This window comes from Papio anubis, chromosome 5 (genome assembly GCF_008728515.1).
Source record: "Papio anubis isolate 15944 chromosome 5, Panubis1.0, whole genome shotgun sequence".
NCBI classification, from domain to species: domain Eukaryota; kingdom Metazoa; phylum Chordata; class Mammalia; order Primates; family Cercopithecidae; genus Papio; species Papio anubis.
In genome coordinates this window covers 33,685,090-33,712,785 of record NC_044980.1, presented here as the reverse complement: position 1 = coordinate 33,712,785, position 27,696 = coordinate 33,685,090, and the positions used below count along the sequence as shown (strand labels likewise).

At 40.9% G+C, this 27,696-nt stretch overlaps 1 protein-coding gene across 7 annotated transcripts in view; it reads right to left on the bottom strand.

The window, feature by feature from the left end:
• Positions 1-27,696, bottom strand: part of RAI14 (retinoic acid induced 14) — a 175,507-nt gene that overhangs the window by 26,907 nt on the left and 120,904 nt on the right. For all 7 annotated transcript variants that reach the window (XM_017959471.3, XM_021939277.2, XM_021939276.2 and 4 more), the window contains 2 exons: positions 12,204-12,292; positions 2,090-2,154 (listed from right to left, as the gene is read on the bottom strand). In XM_017959471.3, the coding sequence (XP_017814960.2) occupies positions 2,090-2,154; positions 12,204-12,292 (154 nt within the window). The remainder of the gene's footprint in view (positions 1-2,089; positions 2,155-12,203; positions 12,293-27,696) is intronic.

The following is a 27,696-nucleotide window of genomic DNA, read 5'->3' as shown; positions in this document are numbered from 1 at the left end:
TTTGGTTTGGTTTGGTTTTTGAGATGGAGTCTCACCCTGTCACCCAGGCTGAAGTGTAGTGGTGAAATCTTGGCTCACTGCAACCTCCGCCTCCCAAGTTCAAGTGATTCTCCTGCCTCAGCCTCTCGAGTACCTGGGATTAAAGGCATGCTCCACGATGCCCGGCTAATTTTTGTAATTTTTAGAAGAGATGGGGTTTCACCATGTTGGCCAGGCTGGTCACGAACTCCTGACCTCAGGTGATCTACCCGCCTCAGCCTCCCAAAGTGCTGGGATTACAGGCATGAGCCACTGCGCCCGGTCTGAGAGAGCTTATTTAAATTTGAAGAATCTCAAAAGGGTCTATTTGTGCTCATTGCCGTGAGAAGGAAGAACTTTACCTTGGTAGCCACTGGAGGGGGGAATGGCTCCAGCAGACAGGCAATAAGAGCAAAGGCCTGGAGAGCTCAGGGAGATCCATAAGTGCAGAGGGTATAGGAGTGGGGGACAACAGGAGGTAACGGGGATCACAGCACAGAGAGCCTGGGCTACTGAGACAAGAGGCGAAGAACTGGCTAGAGAGCAAAGAGGAATGGGACCTGGGAAAACCGCCCAACAGGAGGACACGGCTGAGGTTTTAACCACCACCCAGGAAGAAGAACAATCTGGATGGTTTGGCAGTGAGAGGAGGTAATAACACACTACCACGCTAGTGAAATGTCTGCCCTTCCGTGGTAAGAAGAATGGAGATTAAGTTACGACTTACCATGCTTTGGCCTAATTTTAAAACAGCACAAGGAACTGTTTAAAGGCTTCAAAGATTCCGAAGAAAAACCAATCCATTTGCATAATCAGATATAAGATTACATTAGAGACTCGAATATCTGGTTCTTGCCCACGAGAACATCCAGCTTGTCAGGTTAATTCTTCCTTTAAATCAGAGTCAGATGCAAAGTCTGGATAGCCAAGCCAGAATGGGAATGGAGATTTCAAACATAAATCAATTACTTAAAAATTGAGGTAGGGCCAAGGATATGGAGGCAGAGCACTTGAGCAATGATTTTCACTTATCCGGAGTGTCTGGTCCCAGGAGAGGCAGGTAAGAAAAGTTCTATTTTAGTTGTCTTCAAAGGGAAGCCTCATAATACAACATCACAGACATTAATCTCTTTTTCTTGAATTTAGCTTCAAAGACCTGTTAAAGTTAAGCATTCTTGGAACTGGCAATAGCTTGCATCACGTAACGCAAGACAAGAAGCTGTGTGATCAACAGACCAGGACAAGTTGAAGAATGTGACCGCATTTCTGCATTAGAATTTCAAAACCAAATTAAAGCAAGATGCTGGGTCCCACATAGTGCTTGTTAAGGCCAAGACAACAGTTCAACAGAACAGACAGTACAAGCAAACACGTATTTTATTGCTCTATGCTGTTCCTGAAAACAGCCAGCTTGCATTTTGACTGGCAACAACTGGATGTTACCGTAGAGACGGCTGTTGGGTGTTCATTAAACATTCATCTTTAAAGATTGATGGAAGTTGTCATTTTAAGGGATCATTATAAACTTCCTGGCAAGATTATTGAACTAGGGAGTTGGCTGAAAATTATAAAGAAGAATAAAACCAAGGACTTAAACAAAACCCAAGAACTAAAGCTCATCAAGTTACATATGAGGAAATAATGGTTGAAATTTTGCTTCTCAAAGAAGAGCTGCATTCTACTGATGATTTAACAATACTAGGATACTAGAGATCCTGTGTGGTAAGGATCTCCAACAGCTTAGAAATGGATGTTTTAAAAACTTACACTATTTAGAGGGTGTGAATCCTTCAGCAAAGAAAAGGAGGAACTAAATAAAGGGGAGAAAAAGGCTAGATCCCAAAAAAGACACTCCAATTTTGATTAGATCCTCTTCTCTGCCAGTGGAGTTGCTATGGAGATAATCTCCTCCTTGGCTATCATTTCAATCATGAAGCTTCTTAGGAAACACAGGTTTGGGGACAGTATTTAAAGGAGTGGGTATGGAGGGTATGTTTGTTCTTTCACAAATACGATTATTTTTAAATTGTAAAACAGACACATGTATAATTCTAAGTTGTCACCAGCTTACCTGAAGGAGCTTCCTGATGCATTCATGGTGGCTGTTCTTGGCTGCGAGGTGTAAGGCGCTGTGTCCTAAATGGATTTTTTCAAATAATAATTCTTTTAAAAAAGGTCACACTTAAAAAAAAAAAAAACTCTTTCTTATCTGTGAGAAGACAGCTATAAGGAAATAGGTTATTCTCGAAAAAAGACAGAACTGTGGTTTTTTTTTTTGTTTTGTTTTGTTTTGTTTTTGGAGACAGGGTCTCACTCACTCTGTCACCCAGGCTGGAGTGCAGTGACATGATCATGGCTCTCTGCAGCCTCAACCTGCTGGGCTGAAGTGATCCTCCCACCTCAGCCTCCCGAGTAGCATGCCACCACACCTGGGTAATTTTTGTATTTTTTGTAGAAATGAGATTTCACCATGTTGCCCAGGCTGATCTCGAACTCCTGAGCTCAAGCAGTCCTCCTGCCTTGGCCTCCCAAAGTGCTGGGATTAGAGGCATGAGCTACTGTGCCTGGGCTGGAACTGTTTATTTTTGAGAGTGGGGAGAATCGAGCATCCCCCTTCCCACCTACTGGATGACATTCACAGGCTCCAACTGCCGTTCTCTTGGGGTACGAAGCAGCTCCAGGCTAGACGCTTGTGGTGGACTCATGATAATGCAGCTCAGCAGCTCTGCTTTCAGCTGTCTGTATGTTTGCCAAATGTCCTGTGTCCACAAGAGCCATGCCAGGCTACGCACACCACAGGCTGAGGAACCCAGTGAAGGCAACTCACGAGCCAGCAGAATACATCAAAGATCCACACACTTCAGCCCCTACTTTTGACATCTCATTTCCGCCTCCTCTCAATGTACTCCAGCCCTGAATGGAAATTACCTGGAGTTTTCTGAATTTCAAAGTTCTTATATAGAAGAAGGGAGAGAGTTGTAAAATTCTCAGTGAGGTCTTTCCTGACTTTCCCGTTTCAAATTCCAATTTCTCCCTAACTCTTTTAACCCCACTCCCTGCTTTATTTCTTTATCCTTCATAGCACTTAGCAGCTTCTATCACTCCCTTTTACCTCTTTCTCTATACAGACACACACTTACATAGATAATTGCTTTTCCCCCTACGAGAATATAAGCTTGGTGAGGACAGACACCCCTGTTGATTCCCTGCTGTATCTCTAGTATCGACAACACTGCCGCGGCAAAGTAGGCTCTCAATACATTTCTGTCCATCTGAATTAGAGGGTATGCTCATTTCAAATGTCTGGACCTGGGAAGAGGGTCAGAGCAGAGGACCTGACCACTGCCAGACAACCCAGCACACCTAGTAAACTCTTAATCCTGGATTTCCCAAACTATTTGACCCAATATAACACCTGTAGATAACTCCCATACTTTAGGACGTGCTTAAAGCACTTTCTTAACCTTAGCACCACTGACCTTATAAGCTGGATACTTATAAGCTGGATAAAATATATAATATATGTTTTATATATTATAACCATACACATTGATTAAAGGGTGTCATAGAAGAGAAGGCCACCCAAAAATCAAAACCAAAGCTAAACCAGCAACTGGAGATGCGAGGGATAGGTAAGGGCTCTCCAGTTTTCCTCCTTCTAAGGATTCATATTTTCATATCTGAGCTGCTCACTCTCCTAAATCTCTTTCCTTTTATGAGAAAAGAAGTTTTATTAGGAAAGTCAAGTGTGCAAAAGGATCAGAGAACACTCAAGATATGTGAGTGGAACAGAAACTGCAAATCATCTTTTAATCTCTGTTTTACCTCCTTCTACAGCAAAACCTTGCATTTTTATTTATTTAATAAACAAATAAAAACAGCGAATACCACTGTTTCTATGTACAAGCACATTCTGAGTTTTAAACAAATGCCTTACAAATGAAGTTTTGGAACACATCCTGATTGTAAGAAGGAGGCTGTTTATGCTGTACATACAATGCATTAACTTGTCCTTGTTATGGACTAAAGCTGTTCTGTATAAGCAGCACCCACTGGAAACAGGCACAGTTCTCCGAAGACAAGATGGTTGGGAGATGTAAACAACTTATCATAAAATAACAGGGTTTCTTTTCACTTTGAATAAGTGTTCTAGTCAAACCTGGAAGTGCCAGGTTTCTATAGAAGCAAAAATTCTTTTATTCCCCAGCCCTGTGATGTTTTTCTAATGAGCAACACAAAAGTACTTTTCACTAAAAATAGTTTCAAAATCCGAATGACGCATCATTCCCTGAACACTGTAACACTGAAGTAAGATGTCTCTCATCGCTAATATTAACACAAAATTCTCTCTCCAAATGCAAAAATTTCTGGACAAAATATTATTTTAGTGATAGAATCCAACTATGATGAGACAATGTATCTCTGACTCCCATATAGCTGTGGATCTGTCTAGAATATCAGGAAGCAATTTCCCTACAGGCAAATAACAAGGGCAACCCTAAGTGCATTCCAGCAGAATTCTGCCTGCGATAAAAGACTAATGATATTTATAAATTAAGAGTCTTGGACTATTACAGGTAGTCTAAGAACCCTATTACTTAAAGGCTGTCTGAGGAGAATGGCCCAGCTGCTCTGGCCATAGGGCACCTTTCCCTAAAACTACCTCAGACTGTGACCATGTATTCAATTCTTAAGACAGCTGGAAAAAAACAGGGAAGAATTAAGTAATATCATAGAGGAATCATTAATGGGACTATAAAAATACTTTTCAAGTATATGTGAAAAATGTTTTGTTTTGTTTTTTTTTGAGACGGAGTCTCGCTGTGTCGCCCAGGCTGGAGTGCAGTGGCGCGATCTCGGCTCACTGCAAGCTCCGCCTCCCGGGTTCACGCCATTCTCCCGCCTCAGCCTCCGAGTAGCTGGGACTACAGGCGCCCGCCACCACGCCCGGCTAGTTTTTTGTATTTTTAGTAGAGACGGGGTTTCACCATGTTAGCCAGGATGGTCTCGATCTCCTGACCTCGTGATCCACCCGCCTCGGCCTCCCAAAGTGCTGGGATTACAGGCTTGAGCCACCGCGCCCGGCCTGAAAAATGTTAAAACCAGTGAAAACATAGGATACAAAGATATGGCTAACAAATCCAAAAGGTGAATGTTTCTTAAATAGTGAGAAATAAACTATTTCTTAAATAGTTTCGGATCACAATACAGCAACATTTAAAAATAAAGATAATTAAATGACATTGAACTAGATATAAAGTTTTAAAATATTTTCTTAAAAATCAGTTTTTGAATGCAGAATATGTTTAAACAACAAAGCATAAATTGATTTGTTTTTTATTTACAATTTTAACTATATTTAACCATTATTTTTGGAATTCCTCATCTTCACATCAAATTTTTATCACTGAAGCACAAGTCCATTCACCTTGTTGTAGTTCCAGGAGAGATAAAATCTGATTGTAAAGGATTTATTTACAATAACCATTCTTACCAATAAATACTTTTATGAAATTATCCCTTAGTTTCTCCTTATTTTAAAAGTACAGTGTAGATTTGAGGCCAGGCATGGTGGCTCACACCTGTAATCCCAGCATTTTGGGAAACCGAGACGGTTGGATCTCTTAGCCCAGGAACTCAAGAGACCAGCCTGGGCAACATGGCGAAACCCCATCTGTACAAAGAATACAAAATCAGATGGGTGTGGTGGCATATGCCTGTAGCCCCAGCTACTCAGGAGGCTGAGAGGTGGGAGGATCACTTGAGCTCCAGCCTGGGCGACACAGCAAGACTCTGTGTCAAAAAAAAAAAAAAAAAAAAAGATTTGCACAGTGTTTTACACAGACACAAAAGATGCTTTGGGTATGTGTATCTTCCTTAAATTTTATTTTGATTTATTTATTTTAAAAATAGAGACAGAGTTTTGCCATGTTGCCCGGGCTAGTCTCGAACTCCTGGGCTCCAGTGATCCTCCCAACTCACCCTCTCAAAGTGCTGGGATTATAGGTGTAAGCCACCGTGTCTGGCCTATGGGTGTATTTAAAATATTCTCATGGCCAGTCAGGTGTGGTGGCTCACACCTGCAATCCCAGCACTCTGGGAGGCCAAGGTGGGTGGATCGCTTGAGCCCAGGAGTTTAAGATCAGCCTGGGCAACATGGTGAAACCCCATCTCTACTAATATTACAAAAATTAGCTGGGTGTGGTGGCATATGCCTGTAATCCCAGCTATTCAGGAGACTGAGGTGGGAGAATCACTTGAACCTAGGAGGCAGAGGTTGCAGTGAGCTGAGATGGCGCCAGTGCACTCCAGTCTGGGCGACTCATTTTTTTTTTTTTTTAAAGATACTGAAATATTCTCATGGCCAAGTTATGCTGATCATTATATATGGTTGGCCTTTTGACCTCTTCATACATGAGTTAATAGCAAATAAATTACCATAAATCATGAATTTATTGGGTATAATTTGCAATTATATTTGAAAACACCACATACTCTAAAGTGCCTGAGTTTCAAGGCACGCTATCTTTTGTGCCTTCACACAGTGTCAAATTTGAGTGGGATTAAAGGGTGTCATAGAAGAGAAGGCCACCCAAAAATCAAAACCAAAGCTAAACCGGCAACTGGAGATGCGAGGGATAGGTAAGGGCTCTCCAGTTTTCCTCCTTCTAAGGATTCATATTTTCATATCTGAGCTGCTCACTCTCCTAAATCTCTCTTCTTTTATGAGAAAAGAAGTTTTATTAGGAAAGTCAAGTGTGCAAAAGGATCAGAGAACACTCAAGATATGTGAGTGGAACAGAAACTGCAAATCATCCTTTAATCTCTGTTTCTACCTCCTTCTACAGCAAAACCTTGCATTTTAAATTTTATTTATTTATTTATTTATTTATTTGAGATGGAGTCTCACACTATTGCCCAGGCTGGAGTGCAGTGGCATGATCTCAGCTCACTGCAACCTACGCCTCCTGGGTCCAGGCAATTCTCCTGCCTCAGCCTCCCAAGTAGCTGGAATTAAAGGCGCCCGCCACCACGCCCAGCTAATTTTAGCAGAGAAAGGGTTTCACCATGTTGTTCAGGCTGGTCTTGAACTCCTACCTCAGATGATCCTCTTGTCTTGACCTCCCAAAGTGCTAGGATTACAGGTGTGAGCCCCCACACCCCGCCAAAACCTTGCATTTTTAACTGGTAAAATGGCTACCCAGAAGTCCCCAGCTCCCCATAAAGCCAGATGTGGCTATGGACCACATTCCCTGTGCATCAGATCTGGGTGGAAATGTGCAGGTGCAGTGTGTGGGCCACACTTGCCTTTCCCTTTCTGCTGATGGCACACAGGTTCTGGGGAGTCATCCTGGACCACTGGGACCCAGTAATACCGTAGATGGGAGAGCAACAAGGTGAAGGGGCCCAGGCAGAGCTGCCATACCAGTGTGGGACTCCCCTGAGTGGGATACAATGCTATCTTGTTTAAGCCCCACTTATTTAGAAACTCTATCACATAGTATCCAATGTATATGCTTGTTAATAAAGGGAGTCTGGAAGCTAGTGCCTGTGGTAATGCTTCTATTTAATTCTATCTCATACTGCAGGGTGCTAAATGCAAACTTAAAAAAAAAAAAAAAAAAAGACTAGGAGTCAATTTTACTATTTGCCTAGGAGAAGTGTTTTCTAAAGAAACAGATATAATTGCCTATTCTTACTGCAATGAAAAATGCCAGACAAATAATGTGAGTCTAGTTCAGAGATGGTCCAGCGAGCCTGACCGCTGACTTTCCCATCTGGTCACTATATGCCTGTGGGCTAGTTGGCAAACTAGCAATTTAGGAATGGGAGGAGGCCGTGCGTGGTGACTCACACCTGAAATCCCAGAACTTTAGGAGGCCGAGGTGGGCAGATCACTTAAGGTTAGGAGTTTGAGATCAGCTTGGCCAACACGTGAAACTCCGTCTCTACTAAAAATACAAAAAATTAGGCGAGGTGACAGACACCTGTAATCCCAGCTACTTGGGAAGCTGAGGCAGGAGAATCACTTGAACCCGGAAGGCAGAGGTTGCAGTGAGCCGAGATCAAGCCATTGCACTCCAGTCTAGGCAACAGAGCGAGACTCCATCTCAAAAAAAAAAAAAACAAACAAACAAACACAAAACAAAACAAAAAAGGGAATTTGGGGAAAACCCAAAAATCAAAAACCTAAGTCATGTTCTGGAGTCTTTCCTTTGGATTTTCTTTTTTGATTTGTAGGTGTGGTCACTGAAAACCTTTAAAAAGAAAAAAGATGTAAAACCTTTCAAAAGCCCAATGTATACAACATAATAAAGATGATCTGGCTGGAGTAGCTATAATCATGATAATACAGTAGGGAAATGCAGTGAGCACTTATGTTAGCCTGACGCTGCCAAGATGCCCACACCAACCATCTCACTTAAGCCTCAAACCTCCAAGGCTATATAAAATGACACGACTGTCGATGTTGCACCAGAACTACATCCAAGGCCTTATCTTCTGACAGCGTTTTGCTCTTAAAATTGCTTGTAAAGCATCCATAAAAATTCTCAGATTTCCAAGCATTTCATGTAGAAAAACAGCTTTTAAAAATGCTAACAGATTCTTGCTTCTATAACTTAAATTCAGTCAAAAGTTTAAAAAGTAGGAAATTATACCAATTTGACCATCCTGAAGACATTAATCACAGATAAAAAGAATAAAAAGAGCCAGTGTAATAGATTTTGAAAGATGGTTGTGTGTGTGTGTGTGTGTGTGTTTTGTGTTCTTCAAAAATTCTACAGGGCAGGATTTATGGTAACAGATCTTTGTACCAGTTCTCACTGGGTCTTGAGATTGAAGGTGACTGCATCTCAGTAATAAAGTGGCAAAACTTAAGGTAGGTTCAGTGAAAAGACAATACCTGTAAAAGTTAAGCCATTTAATTCATCCCTTAACCACCACAATACATGTTTAGGACTAGTGATGACCACTAAGCACTGTTACTCATGTAACCTCATCCTTCCCTTGTATTCAGATATGCTTTCTTGAGAGGGAGAGTGAGCAGGTGGGTATTATAGCCAACAGGTAAGACACAGGCATGGGCAATAAAAGCCATTACAATTTAACCTGTTTATTGGGACAGAAAAAAAATGAGAAGTGTTTTTCTAAATGCACTTTTTTCCATGTAGTGTTCTTCTTCTTTTGTTCCTGTGTTCTCTTTGCATGCTTTCAAGAAATCATGGGAAGAAGCTGGTACCTCATTCAGAGCAAAGTAAAACAATGAATCCCAAGGAGCGAAGTGCTGGCATCATGGCTAAAAATGTCAGGGGAGAAGGAAGTGACGGAAGCTCTGGGCCATCTTCAACCCACGGAATGTTTGGACAATGTCCTGTGACCCCAAAGTGCTGTGGATTCCACCAATTTCAATTGGTTCCCCCTGGCCAATCCCGGGAAATATCCAGGCTGTGTCTGCAGCACTCCCTCCAGTGTTGCTCTTAGAGAGTGGTTCCATCTTAGTCTGCAGGAAGTGGGCACTGCCCTGGGGCATCCAGGTCTTCCTGCCCAGCACTGTACCAGCCTCTCAGGAACTGGGTGAGGGCTCTGGTGATAAATACGAGCTCTACCCACAGGGTGTTATGAGGCCACGAAGAACTATGCTTCTTAAGAGCCTTTAATTCGGGAAATGAAACTGGTGGGATATTTGTTAAATTAAAATGCAGGATATAGAATTTATTGTATAATGTGATCTCAGGCATGTAAAAATATATTGGGAAAATCTGGAAGGAAATACAACAAAATAGAATTTTTTTTTTCTGATAGGAGTAGGAACTTGAGTTATCTTCTTCTTTATAGTTTACTGTATTTCTTAACTTTTCTACAATGAGCATGTATTAAAAATAACTTACTCTGGCTGGGTGTGGTGGCTCATGCCTATAATCCCAGCACGTTGGGAGACCGAGGTGGGTGGATCATCTGATGTCAGGAGTTCAGGACCAGCCTGGCCAAGATGGTGAAACCCCATCTCTACTAAAAATACAAAAATTAGCCGGGCATGGTGGTGGGTGCCTGTAATCCCAGCTACTCAGGAGGCTGAGGCAGGAGAGTCGCTTGAACCTGGGATGAGGAAGTTGCAGGGAGCAGAGATCGTGCCAGTGTACTCCAACCTTGGCAACAGAGCCAGATTCCATCTCAAAACAAAACACACACACACACACACACACACACAACTTATTTTTCCCTACAATAAAAAGAGGTGAGGGAAGATTTTGGTTATGCTGAAAATAACTACAGTCCTGTCTAATCTATTTCTTAACATCAAGTACAATGAAACAAAACTATGTGACAGCACCAGTTTATTCACTCTGAGCTAATGCTTTCAGATTATGGGTTTCTTAGAGGGAAACTTCCCCTACTTAAGAGGACATACATCTCATTAGGGGTATTTTAGCAAATCCTACTGCACCATGTGGTTTTATGGCATAACTTTAAGAGCAATGACAATGAACTTTAAAAGCAAACACAATGACTGAGTCTTGAGATTAAAGATCACTTTAATTGGAACAATATAAATTAGTATTTTCCTCAAGGCAGTCACTTAAGGAAACCACTTATCCCCCTATATTGATGTTGCCATTTCTCAAAATATTTTTGGAACTTTCTGTGGAACTGCTCAGAAAAATCGTTCTGTTATTTCAATCACTCCCTATTTTTGACCAAAAATGGTTTTACCAGTTTGACACATTATTTACCTGACTTGACATCAAATTTTTTTAGGCTCTTAGATTTGCCCTAAAGAAAATCCTATTCTCAAAGGATAAAGATTCCCAACCACTGAGATTCTTTTTTTTAAGTCCTCACACAACGAAAACAATTCTAAACCTGTTCCCAACCATATTTTGAGTAATAATAGCATTCCTGCAATAGCTGGCTGATCCCCCAAGATGACTAGTCTGAAGAGGCCAATTTTGGCGGTGGGAGAAAAGAAAGAGATCCATTACAGATTCATGAAAACCCGTGATAAAGGCAATGGAGTTAGGTTGATTTTGTATCCCAGTAAACACTAATAAAAACCTATTAGAAGCCAAAAATTCTTGAGTACAATAGAAAAATGAAAAACCATCAGTGGTTACTTTGGTCCTTTGGGGTGGCCAGCAGGGGCAGAATCTCAGGCTGGACACCCCAGGGGTTCCTTCTTATAGTACAAGATAAGACTAGCTACCTTTTGTCTCCATTTGCCTTGTTCATCATTTGTCAACAATGGCTTCACATTAGAATCACCCAGGGAGCTTTAAAAAAAAATACCAGTTGACTGGCAACATCCAGACAATGGAATCTGAATCTCAGAGGGTAAAGTGTAGGTATATATATTTGTGTGTATGTGTGTGTGTGTGCATGCGTGTGTGTGTACTGTTTATTCTTCTCTTTTCTCTTCCTTCAAGTTCCCAGGTGAACTGGATGCCCTGAAGTACAGAAAGGGGTGAGAATCGTGGGCAGCTGGTCAGATGAAGATCAAGGCTTCCATCTACAGAGCCTATCTCAGTTGATGAAATGAGCTCCTGAGTAACTCACTCATCACTATGATTCATAAAAACAGAAATTAGGGACTATTCCTTGGTCTGTACATATAATCTCAGAAAATAATATAAAAAATGAGGATAAGAAGCATACAGTCTCTAGTTGACTAACCACAGGAAAGATGAAAACACAGAAGTAGGCTACACAACGAACCCATGTCAGAGTCTAGTTATTGGGGGTGATTCTCTTTTCTTCTTTTGGACTCTAAATTTTATCTGTAGACTCTAATTTTTTCTTTCTTTTTTTTTTTTTTTTTCAGAGACAGTGTTGCTCTGTTGCCCAGGCTGGAGTGCAGTGGCACAATCTTGGCTCACTGCAACCTCCGCCTCCAGGATTCCAGCGATTCTCGTGCCTCAACCTCCTGAGTAGCCAGAATTACAGGTGCATGCCACCATGCCTGGCTACATATTTTTATATTTTTAGTAGAGATAGGGTTTCACCATGTTGGCCAATTTGGCCTCGAACTCCTGGCCTCAAGTGATCCACCTACCTCAGCCTCCAACAGTGCTGTAATTATAGGGTGAGTTACCACACCTGGCCTTAAATTTTCCATAATGAATATGTATCACCTTTTGATACCTAATCTAGTGCTGGCCTGCTGACTTAAGAGATTAAAAACCACATACCGGTAGTATCTTGGGCTGTCACATCCACACCATGTGTAACCATGACCCTGAGGCATTCCACGTGTCCTTTTGCAGCAGCAAGATGGAAACTGGAAAGAAGTAAACACAATCTCCTTGAGATTTCTACTCTTTAATGTTCATCTCCAACAAATTTTTTTCCCTGCCATTTCATGTACAATTTCTCTTCCTTGAGCTCCACAAACACCCACTGACTACGCATTATTATCAATCTCATTTTGAAGAGGAGGAAACAGAGGCTCAGGATGGTCTGAGAATTTTCTCATTGACAGCTGTAGTTAAATAATGGAGCAGGAGTTTGATCTTCTAGCCCCAAAGACCAGGCTTGAAAAAAGTAAGATTCAGTCATATATTTATCTCTTGATGAAACAAATCAGAAAGTCCCAACTAGATTGAATTTCTAAGTAATATGTCTCTATCAATGTTTTCCTATTGTCTAGTGTTTTCACCACAGCTATTTCACCATTTTAAAGTGATATGCTCTAAAAAAAAAAGTCTTGTCTAAGTCAAAGAGTGGCCAAGGTTCTTGGACAACTCAATGCCCACTGTTATGTTGTATCTGAGTAACAATAGTTGCATGCAATATTTGATAAGTGTCTAATGTGGGTCAAGCATCTGACTACACACTTTTATGCATTGTTTTTCATTCCTATGACAGCTCTTTAAAGGTGAGTTCTATTACTTTCTTCATTAAATGGCAGGTGTCTACGCTCTAGTGCAAACAGCATTAGAGAAGGCCCACCATTAAGACTCCAGAACTCAATGAAACTTGGGAGCACGAACCATGATCAGCATGTTTAGATTGGGCATTAGAGGAAGGGATAATATCCAAATGCCAAATCAATCATCCCTGCATGTCCTGGGATGAAGGGCACTTTTGCATGCAGAAAGAAGCAAAGTACAATTCCACTGGGTGGTCAGGCCCAGAGGCCAAGATGGCTGCAAAATCTGGGCAAGTTTCCCTTCTCTCAGTTTCCATCCTGTAGAGAGGTTAATGAGTCTTCTAGTTCTTCCCCTGCCTCAGTCCTCTTTTAGGGATGTGACCTCAGGATACCTCTCATGAAGTCTCTTAGTGTCTGTACCTCTGAATTAATGTCCAGATAATATTTTCTCATTGGGTAGGATCTGTCATTGAAATCCAGGGTAACATTCAACTGGAAAGTCCGATAGCTGACATTTAAACCCAAGTTGGTCTGATTCCAGACTTCTTCTCTTAATAACTTGGCTGAGTGAGGGGGACATATCAACAAATAGGAATACTTCAGTACTCATTGCAAATCAGCCATAACATAATGATCTGTGTGTTTTGGGAAGTCATTTTAACCTCTCTGCGCCTAAATTTCCTCCATTGTAAAGGCTGGGGATCAAGTCAAATAATTTCTAATGGTTCCTTTGGCTCTAATGTTTAATTATTTTAGCTTACCTGTCTCTACTCACTGCAACTACTTCTGTATTTGTGCAGCAATCTATGTGTAATATCTATTTACAGTCACAATTTATTTTATAAGTAATTTCACATTACAGTAAAACTTTGCATGCAATAATCTGGGAATGTAGTGACTTTTCATTTTTTTATATTGTTTGAGATGGAGTCTCATTCTGTTGCTTAGGCTGGAGTGCAGTGGCACAATCTTGGCTCTCTGCAAACACCGCCTCCCAGGTTCAAGTGATTCTCCTCCCTCAGCCTCCCGAACAGCTGGGATTACGGGCGTGTGCTACCACACCAAGTTGATTTTTGTATTTTTAGGAGAGATGGGGTTTCACCATGTTAGCCAGGCTGGTCTCAAACTCCTGACCTCAGGTGATCCACCCACCTCAGTCACCCAAAGTGCTGGGATTACAGGCATGAGCCACCACGCCTGGCCATAGTGACTTGTTTAAATGGAATTTCTGATTCAATATAGCTTAACCAAACTATATTGGGAGTGCAATAAATTACTCCACTTCTCAACATTGTTGGGATAGCTTCATTTTACAGTAAGTTCACTTTTAAGCAGTAAGGTTATTATTAACCTTGGTGGAAGGTTTCTAAAAGTTTCCCAGCCTTAGTAATAGTACATGTAACATAATTAATTGCTCTTGGGAATATGGAGTCTCTTCAATTATTGAATTGTATGTTTAGGGATACTAATTGAAATGCCCCTGGATTACTACTAAGCCCTAAAATTGATTAATGTTTAACTTCTTAATTTCTTTGTGTTTGTTTGTAAGCTGTTCACTATGCCATCTCCTAAAAACTAAATCAAAAGTATCTAAATAAGAGAGTAGCCATATCCCATTCTAAAGATAAACATACCAGGAAGTATCTACTGCACATGTACATATACACACACCCCAATCAATCAATTATATTTATCTATATTTAACTTTTGATTGAAATATAACATGTAAAGAAAGCTACACATATAATTGTATCGCTTGCTAAATTTTCACAAATGAAATATTTTTCTTTCATACGAATCAAGAAACAATGTGGTCAGAGACCCCAAAACCCTCCTGCTAGCACCCCAGAAGTTCTCCATGTGCCCCTTTGAGTTACTAACCCCTTCCCCATGTGATATTTTTACTTTTTTCTACTCTGAGGCTTCTTGGATTACCTCTGCATAACATAGTCTATGTATGGGTGGTTGGAACTGCAGACCATCTGCCAGTGAAACATTATTGTAGGCCACTCCTGTACATTGGTCAATGCAGTCTGGTGAACGTGATATGATATTCTACAAATGATCTGGGAAATGCAGAGTTTCAGGATCATCACTTGGAAGGCCCCCGATCAACACAAGGCAGAAGTGAGGTGTTAGGAAGTTGCGCTCAATTTCCATTCCCAGAGCAGAATTTTCTTAGACACAGCTTTTTAAAAGAAAATCCCTGATATCAACCTGAATTGACATATTTGATGGCTGAAACACATTTTATTGAGGGATCCAGTTAGTTAAAGCTTCATTGCATATGTTTTAATAAATTGTGTGTGATAGTGAGAGATTTTATTTTGTCCTGCCTCTCCCATTGAGAGTTTAGATCAGTAAGTGACTTTTTTTCTCTATTCTGGGGACTTTCCAACTATTATCCTGCAGAATGCTTGCGTCCTGCTGAGAAAATAGAATGACAGAATTTTCCAAATTCATTATTTTGTCTTCATGTATTTTACCTAAAGCTGCATCACTTAACTGCTCTTACAGATAAAACGGACAAAGTACAAACAAATATAAATAACTAGAAACAGCTCATTCTATAAGGATAGTCTTGGCTTTGATTTTACACTGCATGCATCTAATACTATATTTTTTGCTAGTAAAACCATTGCTAGTTCATGTAATTCAGTTAAACGTTATTTCAAGGTGTTTCTGCAAGAAAACTCTAACATCCAGGTGTTTGCTGTGTTCTGATGTCACACGAAAGCTTCTGCTCTGCTTTCTAAAACACACAGGCATAGGAATGATCTTGAAAAGCAGGAAAGGGAAAAACTGATCATTTTAGCTAGAAGTGTATACGATCCATTTACCCAGACAAGGAGCTCCACTGTGTATCATCATTCCTCTCACTGGGTATGCACTTCTGGGAAATGGAAGCAAAGCCAGGAAACACAGTCTGTGAGTCTGCTCTTGGGGAGACAGTCACTAATGCTGTGTGCTCTCTCTGCCCCTCCAGGTCTGCCCTCTGCCCAGAGGCAGTCCCCTAATGAACTGTATCCAATGGGCTGCCCTGTGTTTTGGCTCCTGGCTGGGCTTGCCCAGTGAGAATGACAATAGGGTTCAGGGCATCATCTCCTCCCCTCCTTCCCTGGCCACACCTCAGCAGTGGCTGCCTTCCTCTGTGAAGACCACAGTTCTGCCAGGCCGGCTCTCCCAAAGCCACAGCTGCAGCTCTCCCTCCTTGCCCCTTCACGTCAAGAGTAGAAATAGATACTCACTGTTGCTGGAATCCTGGGCGGCCTTCCCAACCTTACTGGTTTCCCTTAACCTGGCCACATATTTGTAAATAGTTCCTTTCTTAAGCTCTCATCAATTATCCTATTTGATGCTACCTATTCCTGCTAGAACCCTGAATTACAGCAGGGTTGGGTATTTTGTGTGTGATGATCCACAGGATGAACTGTTAAGTTCTAGTGGATATTATCTGATTAAACATTTCTAAGAGCCAGTTCAGGCTATCCTTTTCAAGTTTTAATTGCCACATATAGTTTGTTTGCTTATTTAACATATGGGCATTGTGGCTAAAATGTAATGAGAGAATATACCATATAACTTTTTATTATATGGCATATAATAAGTGACTTCAAAAAAGTTTTCTAATGTGGTCTTAGGCCAAAGTAGAGACCTGTTTAAAGGGTTCAAGAATATACCTCTCCACAGGTAAGAAAAACAAATGACTTTAGTAAAAGCCAGCACACAGTCTGGAATGTCTCACTACTCAATAAAGAAATACTAAAATTCAAACTTTTTACGGTAAACTTGGTTTTGAGAGAATAATCAAACCCCAAACAATACATATGGGCACCAACACACATGGATACAAACAACTGCTACAAAAACAAAATTAAAAAGCCATCAAAATTCACATACTTCTTACCAACTCAACCATCCATGTAATTTGTAAAATGTAATTAAGACTCTCAGAAAATACAAAAATGTATCAGCTCCTGAACCCTCCCATCATGCTAAGGTTTCATTCATTCTACTTGATGCAGACTCTAAAGGAATTACTTAATTTTATCAGAGTCACTGACATATTACTCATTGAAGTACATGCTAGAATTGTGGTCTACAACTGGGAAATTCTCAATAAGTTCTGTGGGCATATCCTGTGTAATAATGAGGGTTCTTCAGTAACGAGTTAGAAGTAAAATAAAATTTACTAAATATTCGATACTATATACTATGTATATATACACACACACCCATATACACACTATACATGTTATATATATTGTACCATATTCTACTATTAAAAATGTGCAGGCTAGGTTTAGAAAAAAATGCAAAATAAGAAAGAATAACTATCAAGAAAGTCATTTTGATCTCTATTGCTTGCTCTAACTCCTTAAAATATCTTACTTTTTATATAATACAGTAATGAATCATTGCCATAATTTTAGTCAGAAAATCATTTTACTACTTAACTTGGAATGTAGCATCTATAACCTGAAAGAGTTTGCTCAATGAGTTATCACATAAAAGAAAACCAAAATAGTCAGCTTTGTCCTGTTCGTATGAAAGGTGCGCAAATGCAGAAGAAATAAGCACAAATCAGACAATGAAGTGACTGTTGACAATTCCCTACCAACCCATCTCCTGTATATTATGAAAGCACTTATATATTCAATCTGGGCATCTTACACTTGAACAACCAACTGAAAGAGCAGCCTCACTTAGTTTATTCCCCTCAGAGAGAATGGAAGCTCCTAGAAATAGGACCCCTGCCTCCTTTTTGTCTCATTCTCCAACCCTACGCCTAGAAGCAGCTATTAATCAGGAGTGGAATAAACACCAATGTACAGAAGAACAGGGTGGGAAAACCACACTACTAACTTCTTTTCTGTATCTAATTTGAATATCAAGTCATCTTAACGTTTTAATTTCAGGGACTCTGGTTCTTATTCCTAATGTCTGTGATTTTGAAAAATTAAAGCTTCCAACCTTATAGCTTTATCAAAGCTTAGAAGAGGGACAAAAACATCTAGTCAGATGATAAAGTATAACAAGAAGCAGGATATTAGGGAGGTAGTGCTGGTAACCTTAAGGACTCAGACTATCTAGGTTTGAATCTATGCTTCCTTACTTATTAGGCTCTATCTCCATTTCCATGTCAGTAAAATGTGTTGTGAGGTATACAGGAATTACGTACAAAAGCACTTTGTAAAGTGTGAAGTGGGAAATAAACACTCAAAACATGCCACCAATTATTGTATCCTCACCAACACAAAGCACGGCACAGAGTCTGTGACATGTTGCTTGCTAAAAGGAATTGTTTCAATGTTCACAAAGGACACAGTAGCAAAAGTTAAATCAGAACCACCACTGCTTAAAAAACGAAGAGGGGAAAGGAGGGGTAAAAGCTATGTGTGTTTCCATTGAATGGAAACTTGGGAACAAAGTCGTAGACAAGTAGCAAACCACAATAAACCACCCAAGACAAGCCTTGTCTAACGCCCACACTTGAGAAGCTGACGTTCTGGCACCTCTCACAGAAGTGATCATCCCCAAAGCAGGGTTTGGCAGCAGCAAGTCATTAACATTTAGCCTCGGAATGTGAACCAGAAGCACAGCAAACTTTGAATAAGATACTCAAGTGGAAAGTTAGGTTCTTTTGGGTAGAAAAACATGACCAGCCAGTGGCAGAACCTGATATGTAGATGACGGTGAGTAGATTTCCCTTCTCATGTATGCGGTGACTGATAAATGTCAGCATCCTCACAGGCTGGGGCGCTCTATCTAGATGGCAGGCAGTCATCTGTGGGGTCATCTCAGGCTTAGGAAGCAGATGGTGCCCAAGGCCAGCACATGACTCATTAAGAGCATGACTGGTGCCCTCTGATGGCCTGTGTCCTGGATAGCTGGCAACTCTCTCTAAATAAAGAGAACTCACAGATTAGGATGGGGTAGGGGGCGAGGGCAATAAGTTGATAAAACTTACCTGTCCTCTTTAAACATAGTGTTTTTTGTTTTTGTTTACATTTTGAGATGGAGTCTCGCTCTGTCGCCCAGGCTAGAGTGCAGTGACTCAATCTTGGCTCACTGAAACTTCAACTTCCCCAGTTCAAGTGATTCTTGTGCCTAAGCCTCCCTAGTAGCCGGGATTACAGGTGTGCACCACCATGCCTGACTAATTTTTGTGTTTTGGCAGAGATGGGGTTTCACCATTTTGGCCAGGCTGGTCTTGAACTCCTGACCTCAAGTGATCCACCTGCCTCGGCCTCCCAAAGTGCTGGGATTACAGGCGTGAGCCACCATACCCAGCCAAACATGGTATTCTTAACAATGTTAATTCTAAGGCATTGGAATTAACTCAAGTATCGTATCATTTTGATATTTCTATAGTTGTATATTTTTACAAGTACTGCTACTTCTATAGCTAAAAGTATTCATTCATATATTTACTATAACATTAGGGTATCTATGTGTGAGACATGGTTCTAAGGAAACAATAATGAAAAAAACAAAGTTCCTGCCTTTATGGAGCTCGACTTTCAGCAGGAAGACTAAAGAGAACCAATGGTTTCAACTGGGGGTGCTTTTGCACCCTTGTCCTTGGAATATTTGGCAATGTCTGGAGACATTTTTTATTATGGACTAGGGAAGAGGGAGAGGAGGGAGATTCTATTGGCATCTAATCTGCAGAGGCCAGAGATGCTGCTGACCATCTCTACAATGCACAAGATAGGTCCCCACAACTACAAATTATCTATCCAGACCAAAATATCAGTAGTGGGCTGGGTGTGGTGGCTCACGCCTGCAACCCAGCACTTTGGGAGGTGGAGGGCGGCAGACTGCTTGAGCCCAGGAGTTCAAGACCAGCCTGAACAACATAGCCAAATCCTGTCTTTACAAAAAAAAAATTTTAAAAATTAGCCAGGTCTGGTAGCACATGCTTGTAGTCCCAACTACTCGGGAGGCTAAGGCGGGAGGATAGCTTGAGCCTGAGGCTAAGGCGGGAGGATAGCTTGAGCCTGGGAGGTAGAAGCTACAGTAAGCTGTGATCACACCACCACTGCACTCTAGCCTGGGTGACAGTGAGACCCTGTCTAGAAAAAAAAAAAAAAAAATCAGTAGTACCCAGGTTAAGAAACTCTGTAATAAACCATTAAAAGCAATGTATATACTAAAAACATAATTCTATAAAAACAAATTAAACAAAGACCAAAAAACAAAATAAAAAGAGAATTTAATCTTTATATTGAGTTATAATCCACATACCATAAAAATCACCATTTTAAAAATGCACAATTAAGTTGCTTTTAGTATATTCACAAAGCTGGCAACCAACGTCATTATCTAATTCTAGAACATTTGCATCATCTCCTCCCAAAAAAAATCCCTTTATCCATTAGCAGTCGCTCCCCATTTCCCTACTTTCCCAACTCCCAGGAAACCACAAATCTACTTGCAGTTTCTATGGATTTGCCTATTCTGGACATTTCCTTTTAAAGATGGGATCGTATAATACACAGTCCTTTGTGTCTGGTTTCTCTCATTTAGCATATTTTCAAGGTTCATCCATGTTGCAGTATGCATTGGTACTTCATTCCTTCCTTAATAATATTTCATTGTATGGATATACCATATTTTGTTTATCTATTCATTATCTGTTGGACATTTCAGTTGTTTTTACTGGGGATTATTATCATTGCCCCAACATTCACGTACAAGTGGTTGTGTATACACACTTTTCAATACTAATGGGTACATACTGAGGAGCGGAATTGCTGAGTCATATGGCTGTTGGGAACAGGCCCCCAAATTTGGCCATAAACTGGCTCCAAATCTGGCCATAAACAAAATCTCTGCAGCACTGTGACATGTTCATGATGGCCATGACGCCCATGCTGAAGGTTGTGGGTTTACCAGAATGCAGGCAAGGAACACCTGGCCCACCCAGGGTGGAAAACTGCTTAAAGACGTTCCTGAACAAATGGCATGAGCAATATATGCCTTAAGGACATGCTCCTGCTGCAGATAACTAGCCAGACCCATCCCTTTATTTCAGCCCATCCCTTTATTTCCCATAAGGAATACTTGTAGCAAATCTTGTGACTGGTTTGCTGTCAATAAATATGTGGGTAAATCTCTGTTTGAGGCTCTCAGCTCTGAAGGCTGTGAGACCCCTGATTTCCCGCTCCACACTCTGTATTTCTGTGTGTGTGTCTTTGATTCCTCTAGTACCGCTGGGTTATGGTCTCCACGACCGAGCTGGTCTCAGCAAGTGGTGCCCAACGTGGAGGCTCGAATCCAGGTTGAAGGGTCACTGGAGTGACAGTTGGAAAATGTGGAGCTAAGCTGGAGGACACCCGAGTACTCTTTTAAGCAATCCCTATGGTGACTAAGAAGGGGAGCTTGGAAGCATCAGGGTAACAATTGGACAAGTGTGGGCTCTGGTTTGTTCCACCTTGGAGCTTTTTCACACTAATGATGAGGAGGAAGGAGAGTCTAATGAAGTAACAGAAGAAGTAACAGAAAAGGTTTGTTTGCCAGCTAAAGCTAAAGTGGCAGAGGAGGAAGAGGTTCATCCCTACCCTTCTGCATCCCCTCCTTATTTTGAAGAAAAAGAGTGGCCTGACCCTCCAGATCTTTCATTTCCAGACGACACTGGGCAAAAAGTAGTTGCCCCAGTGACTGTTTGAGCAGCGCCTCGAGTGACCGCTCTCAGTTCTACTCAGACAGGAATTCAGCAAGCTAGATGAGAGAGTGGTTTAGAGGCCTGGCAGTTCCCTGTTAGGATACACCCCCCAGATCAACAAGGAAATATTATAGCTACATTTGAGCCATTTCCTTTTAAATTTGGGAAACACCGTAAGGGGCCCATCCCAGGTCCCATTCCAAACCGGGATATTTCTGGTTCAGGCCATTCCCTCACCCCTGTACAATGTCTGTCCCTCGCCACAGCCAGTAGTGCCACAGTAGATTTATGCTGCACAAAAGCTGTGAGCCTTCTGCCTGGGGAACCCCTGCAAAAGGTCCCAACAGGAGTCTATGGACCCTTGCCAGTGGGAATGATAGGATTACTTCTAGGAAGGTCTAGTTTAAATTTAAAAGGGGTACAAATGCAAACAGGAGTCATTGATTCAGATTACAATGCGGAAACTCAAATTGTTATATCTACTTCTGTTCCCTGGAAAGCAGAGCCAGGAGAGCGCATAGCACAGCTCCTCATTGTGCCATATGTGGAAATGAGGAAAAGTGAAATTAAATGAACAGGAGGATTTGGAAGCACAAATAAACAAGGCAAAGCAGTTTATTGGGTGAATAGAATGACTGACAAACATCCTACCTGTGAAATAACTATTCAGGGAAAGAAATTTAAAGGTTTGGTAGATACAAGAGCAGACATTTTAACCATTTCTCTACAGCACTGGCTGTCCACGTGGTCAGTTCAACCCACTCAATTTAACATAGTTGGAGTTGGGAAAGCCCCTGAAGTATATCAAAGTAGTTATATTTTGCACTGTGAAGGGCCCAATGGACAACCTGGGACTATTCAACCAATTATAACTTCTGTACCTATAAATTTATGGGGAAGAGATTTACTACAACAATGGGGAGAACAAGTTCTGATTCCAGAACAATTATATAGCCCTCAAAGTCAACATATGATGCATGAAATGGGGTATGTCCCTGGTATGGGACTAGGAAAACATTTGCAAGGTTTGAAGGAACTGCTTCAAGCAGAAAGACAAAGTTCCCGCCAAGGTTTAGGATATCATTTTTGATGGTGGCCATTTTTAAGCCTCCAGAACCTATACCTTTAAAATGGTTAACAGATAAGCCAATGTGGATAGAAAAATGGCTGCGAAGTAAAGAGAAACTGGAGGCTGTAGAGGACTTTGTTAATGAACAATTAGAAAAAGGACACATAGCTCCAACATTTTCCCGCTGAAATTCTCCAGTCTTTGTTATTAAGAAAAAATCAGGTAAATGGAGAATGTTAACTGATTTAAGAGCCATTAATTCAGTTATACAACTTATGGGGACCTTAGTAAATGACACTACTTTCTATGGCCATAGAAAGTAGCCATACGTAGGAATCAATTGAAAACATTAAATGACTTTCAAAAATTACTAGGGGACATTAATTGGATACGACTTGTTCTAGGCATTCCTACCTATGCCATGAATAATCTATTTTCTATCCTTAGAGGAGATCCTAGTCTCATTAGCCCTCGGCAATTAACAAAAACAGCTCAGGCAGAGCTGCAGCTAATCGAAAAGCAAGTCCATAAAGCTCAAATAAATAGAATAGATCCAGAGAAGACTCTAGATTTGCTAATTTTTCCAACTCAGCATTCACCTACTGGTGTTATTGTCCATGAGAAGGACTTAGTAGAGTGGCTTTTTCTTCCACATACTAATTCACGGACTCTAACTCCTTATTTGGATCAAATCACTACTATGATAGAAAATGGGAAAACTCAGATTGTTAAACTACATGGATATGATCCTGGAAAAATTATTGTCCCTCTCACGAAGGCACAAATACAGCAAGTTTTTATAAATAGTCTTACTTGGTAAACCCATTTAGCTGACTTTGTGGGTATTCTCAATAATCATTTTCCTAAAATGAAATTGTTTCAATTTTTCAAATTAACTAATTGGATCCTCCCTAGAATAACTAAATTTAAACCAATTGCAGGTGCTGAAAATGTCTTTACAGATGGGTCTAGTAATGGTAAAACTTCTTATTCTGGCTCAAAAGGTAAAGTTTTTCAGACACCCTATACTTCAGCTCAAAAAGCAGAGCTTGTAGCTGTAATTGAGGTATTGACTGCTTTTAATATGCCCATTAATGTGATTTCTGATTCTTCATACGTGGTGCATTCCACACAATTAACTACAAATGCTGAAAGAAGCTAAAGCTATTATCCAGCAATGCCTAACTTGCCAAAGGGTGCATTCCTCATCTTTTCCAGGAGGAGTTAATCCTCAAGGATTGGAACCTAATTCTCTTTGGCAAATGGATGTCACACATCTTCCCTCGTTTGGGAGACTAGCTTATGTACATGTATGTGTGCACACCTTTTCTCCCTTTGTCTGCGCTACATGCCAATCAGGAGAATCTTCTGCCGGTGTTAAACGTCACCTTTTCCAGTGTTTTGTGGTAATAGGCATTCCAGCTTCTATTAAAACAGATAATGCCCCAGGCTACACTAGTCAACCTCTAGCTACATTTTTCTCTATATGGAATATTAAACACATTACTGGTATCCCATATAATTCTCAAGGACAAGCCATAGTGGAAAGAATGAATCTCTCCCAGAAACAGCAGTTGCAAAAGCAAAAGGGGAGAAACAGGGACTACAGAACACCCCATATGCAATTGAATCTTGCATTATTGACTTCAAATTTTTTGAGTCTGCCTAAAGGCCAGATGTTATCAGCAGCTGAACAGCATCTACAGAAACCAGCTGCAAAGACAGAAGCAGAATAACTGGTTTGGAGGAGAAATTCGATAACAAAAACTTCACAAACAGGTAAAATAATAACTTGGGGTGGAGGTTATGCTTGTGTTTCTCCAGGCCAGAATCAGCAGCCAATTTGGATACCATCAAGACACCTGAAACCTTATCATGAGCCAGATGCCGAGGAAGAGATTCCGGGAGGATCCCAAGGACCCCTGGGTTGCAGCCATGTCAGGACTGATGCTGAGGAGGACCCCAACTGTCCTGAGCAACACCCATCGAACACAGCCACCTACTTGGGAACACATCAAGAAGCTGTCACAGATGGCAGAAGAAAACCTGAGGAAAGCAGGACAACCAGTCACAGTGAGTAATTGAATGGTAGCTATGATAGTGGTGATCACCATTGCCACGAGTATTCCTTCAACAAGGGCTGACACAGAGAACAATTATACTTATTGGGCATATTTATCAATCTTGGCTGGCAATAATGCCTGGATGTAATCACTCTATGACACAGTTACACATGTTTTCTGATCTCAGTATTTACCATTATAAATCTGCTCCTATAATTGAGGCATACCGCCCTTGAAAACCGATTTGTAAATGGAATTGGACCTGGCCAGAAATAGTGAATGTACTTGTTTGGGAAGACTGCATTGCAGAACAGGCAGAGGTGCTGCACAACGATTCCTATGGAATCATTATTGATTGGTCCCCTAAGGGAATGTTTAGCTTGAATTGTACCTCTCAGTCTGCATGCACGGCCACACTATGTTCAGCTGATCTGAACAAAATGGTCCAATGGTAGAAAGATAAGAAATACGGCAAGAGTTCCATGTTTCCTACCATGGAAACATGGTGGTATAGTGGCACCTCAACCTCAAATGATATGGCCCACTGTAGGAGCTAAACATAAGGATTTGAGGAAACTATTAATAGCTCTTAATAAGATCAAATTTTGAGAAAGAATAAAAAAGCATCTAGAAGGACACTGTACAAATTTGTCTTTGGATATTGCAAAACAAAAAGAACAAACATTTAAAGCATCCCGGGCACACCTGGCCTTAATGCCAGGAACTGGAGTGCTTGAAGCAGCTGCAGACAGATTAGCAGCTAGTAACCCATTAAAATGGACAAAAACATGTAGAAGCTCTGTGATTTCAATGATGATTGTGCTTTTAATCTGTGTTGTATTTGTATAGTCTTTAGATGCAGAATCTGGCTCCTGTGAGAAGCAGCTCACTGTGATAAAGAAGCCTTTGCTTTTATCACTTTGGAAAAAAAAAAAGAGAGAGAGAGACGGGGGCCATGTTGGGAACAGGCCCCCAAATCTGGCCACAAACTGGCCCCAAAACTGGCCATAAACAAAATCTCTGCAGCACTGGGACATGTTTGTGATGGCCATGACACCCACGCTGAAGGTTGTGGGTTTACTGGAATGAGGGCGAGGAACACCTGGACCGCCCAGGGTGGAAAACCACTTAAAGGCATTCCTAAACCACAAACAACAGCATGAGCGATCTGTGCCTTAAGGACATGCTCCTGCTGCAGATAACTAGCCTGACCCATCCCTTTATTTTGGCCCATCCCTTTACTTCCTGTAAGGAATACTTTTAGTAAATCTTTTGAACTGGCTTGCTGTCAATAAATATGTGGGTAAATCTCTGTTTGAGGCTCTCAGCTCTGAAGTCTGTGAGACCCCTGATTTCCCACTCCACACTCCATATTTCTGTGTGTGTGTCTTTAATTCCTCTAGCGCTGCTGGGTTAGCGTCTCCACGACCAAGTTGTTCTCAGCAAGTGTAGACACATTTTTCAATACTAATGGGTATATATTGAGGAGTGGAATTGCTGAGTCACATGGCAACTACATTGAACTTTCTGAGGAACTGCTAACCTGTTTTCTAAAGCTGCTGTACCATTTAACATCTCTATCAGCAATTCACGAGAGCTCCAATTTCTCCACATCCTAGCCAAGACTTTATATCTTCTGGAAAATTTAAGAGATGAGAATTTTAATTACAACCTAAAATTTCCAGATGTAAAACGTGTAGATCTTTCTCAGTGAGCCCTCTGAGGTAGTTCCTTTGGTTAAGTATCAGCTGAAATCTGCACTTAAAGGAATATAAAAGAGTGAATGCAAAACAAATTAGAAACATCCTTCAGCTTTGTCTCTACATAAGCTTTTACTTCTAATTAAAAAGTGTGGGCTTTCCTTTTAAAGACACAAAATGTCATTCAAAAGTCTATATGCCAACATATTTATACCATTAAGAGGGTTTTTTTTTTCCTTTCTTTTTTTGTTAAAAAAAAAAAAAATTTACAGAAATGGGGTCTCACTCTGTTGCCCAGCCTGGTCTCAAACTCCTGGCCTCAAGCAATTCTCCCAAACTGGGGTTACAGGTGTGAGCCACCAAACCCACCTACCTCTTCATTTAGATAGGTCAAGAATGCAGTGGAGCTGTGGAGATGCGAAGAGTATAAAAACCTCTTAGCTACTTCCTAACTCAGGCCCAGTGAGCAGGATGCTGGTCACTGCCTGGAATAGCAGGGTACTAACCAGATTCTCGAACTCCTGGACTCTAGCAATCCTCCCATCTCAGCCTCCCAAAGTGCTGAGATTACAGGCGTAAGCCACCATGCCCGGCCATGGTACTATCCAGATTCTGATGTAGCTGAAACAACACTTTGACAGCCTATGTCTTGGCTAACTCAAAGAGTGGCCTGGGGAACAGGAGCATATTAGAAATGCAAACTCTCAGGCACCACTCCAAACCTACTGAATCAAAAGCTGCCTTTACAAGATCCCCAGCTGGTTCCGTGTACACATCCAAGTTTGAGAAGCACAGCTCTAAACACAGAATAAGTTAAAAACTTCACACCATCATTTTTTCCTTTTAAAAATATGTTTAAAAAATTTTAATTGACACAAAATATTTTACTTATTATGGAGTACATGTGAATATGTGTTACATGCATAGATTGTAATTCAGGTCAGCATTTGGGATATCCTTCACATTGAATATTTATCATTTCTATGTGTGGGTAACATTTAAAGTCCTCTCTTCTACATACTTTGCAATGGAAAGACATTGTTGCTAACTATAGTCACCCTAGTCTATCCAATAGTGTGGTTTATTCATTTGTAGATCTAATGATATGTTTCTACTCTCTTTATCTGCACCCCACCCTGCCCACCCACACCACACACCCATCCTATGCTCTAATATCTACCACTCTATTCTCTGTCTTCATGAGATCAGGGTTTTTTTGTTTTGTTTTGTTTTGTTTTTTTGAGACAGAGTCTTGCTCTGTTGCCCAGGCTGGAGTGCAGTGGCACGATCTCAGCTCACTGCCACCTCTG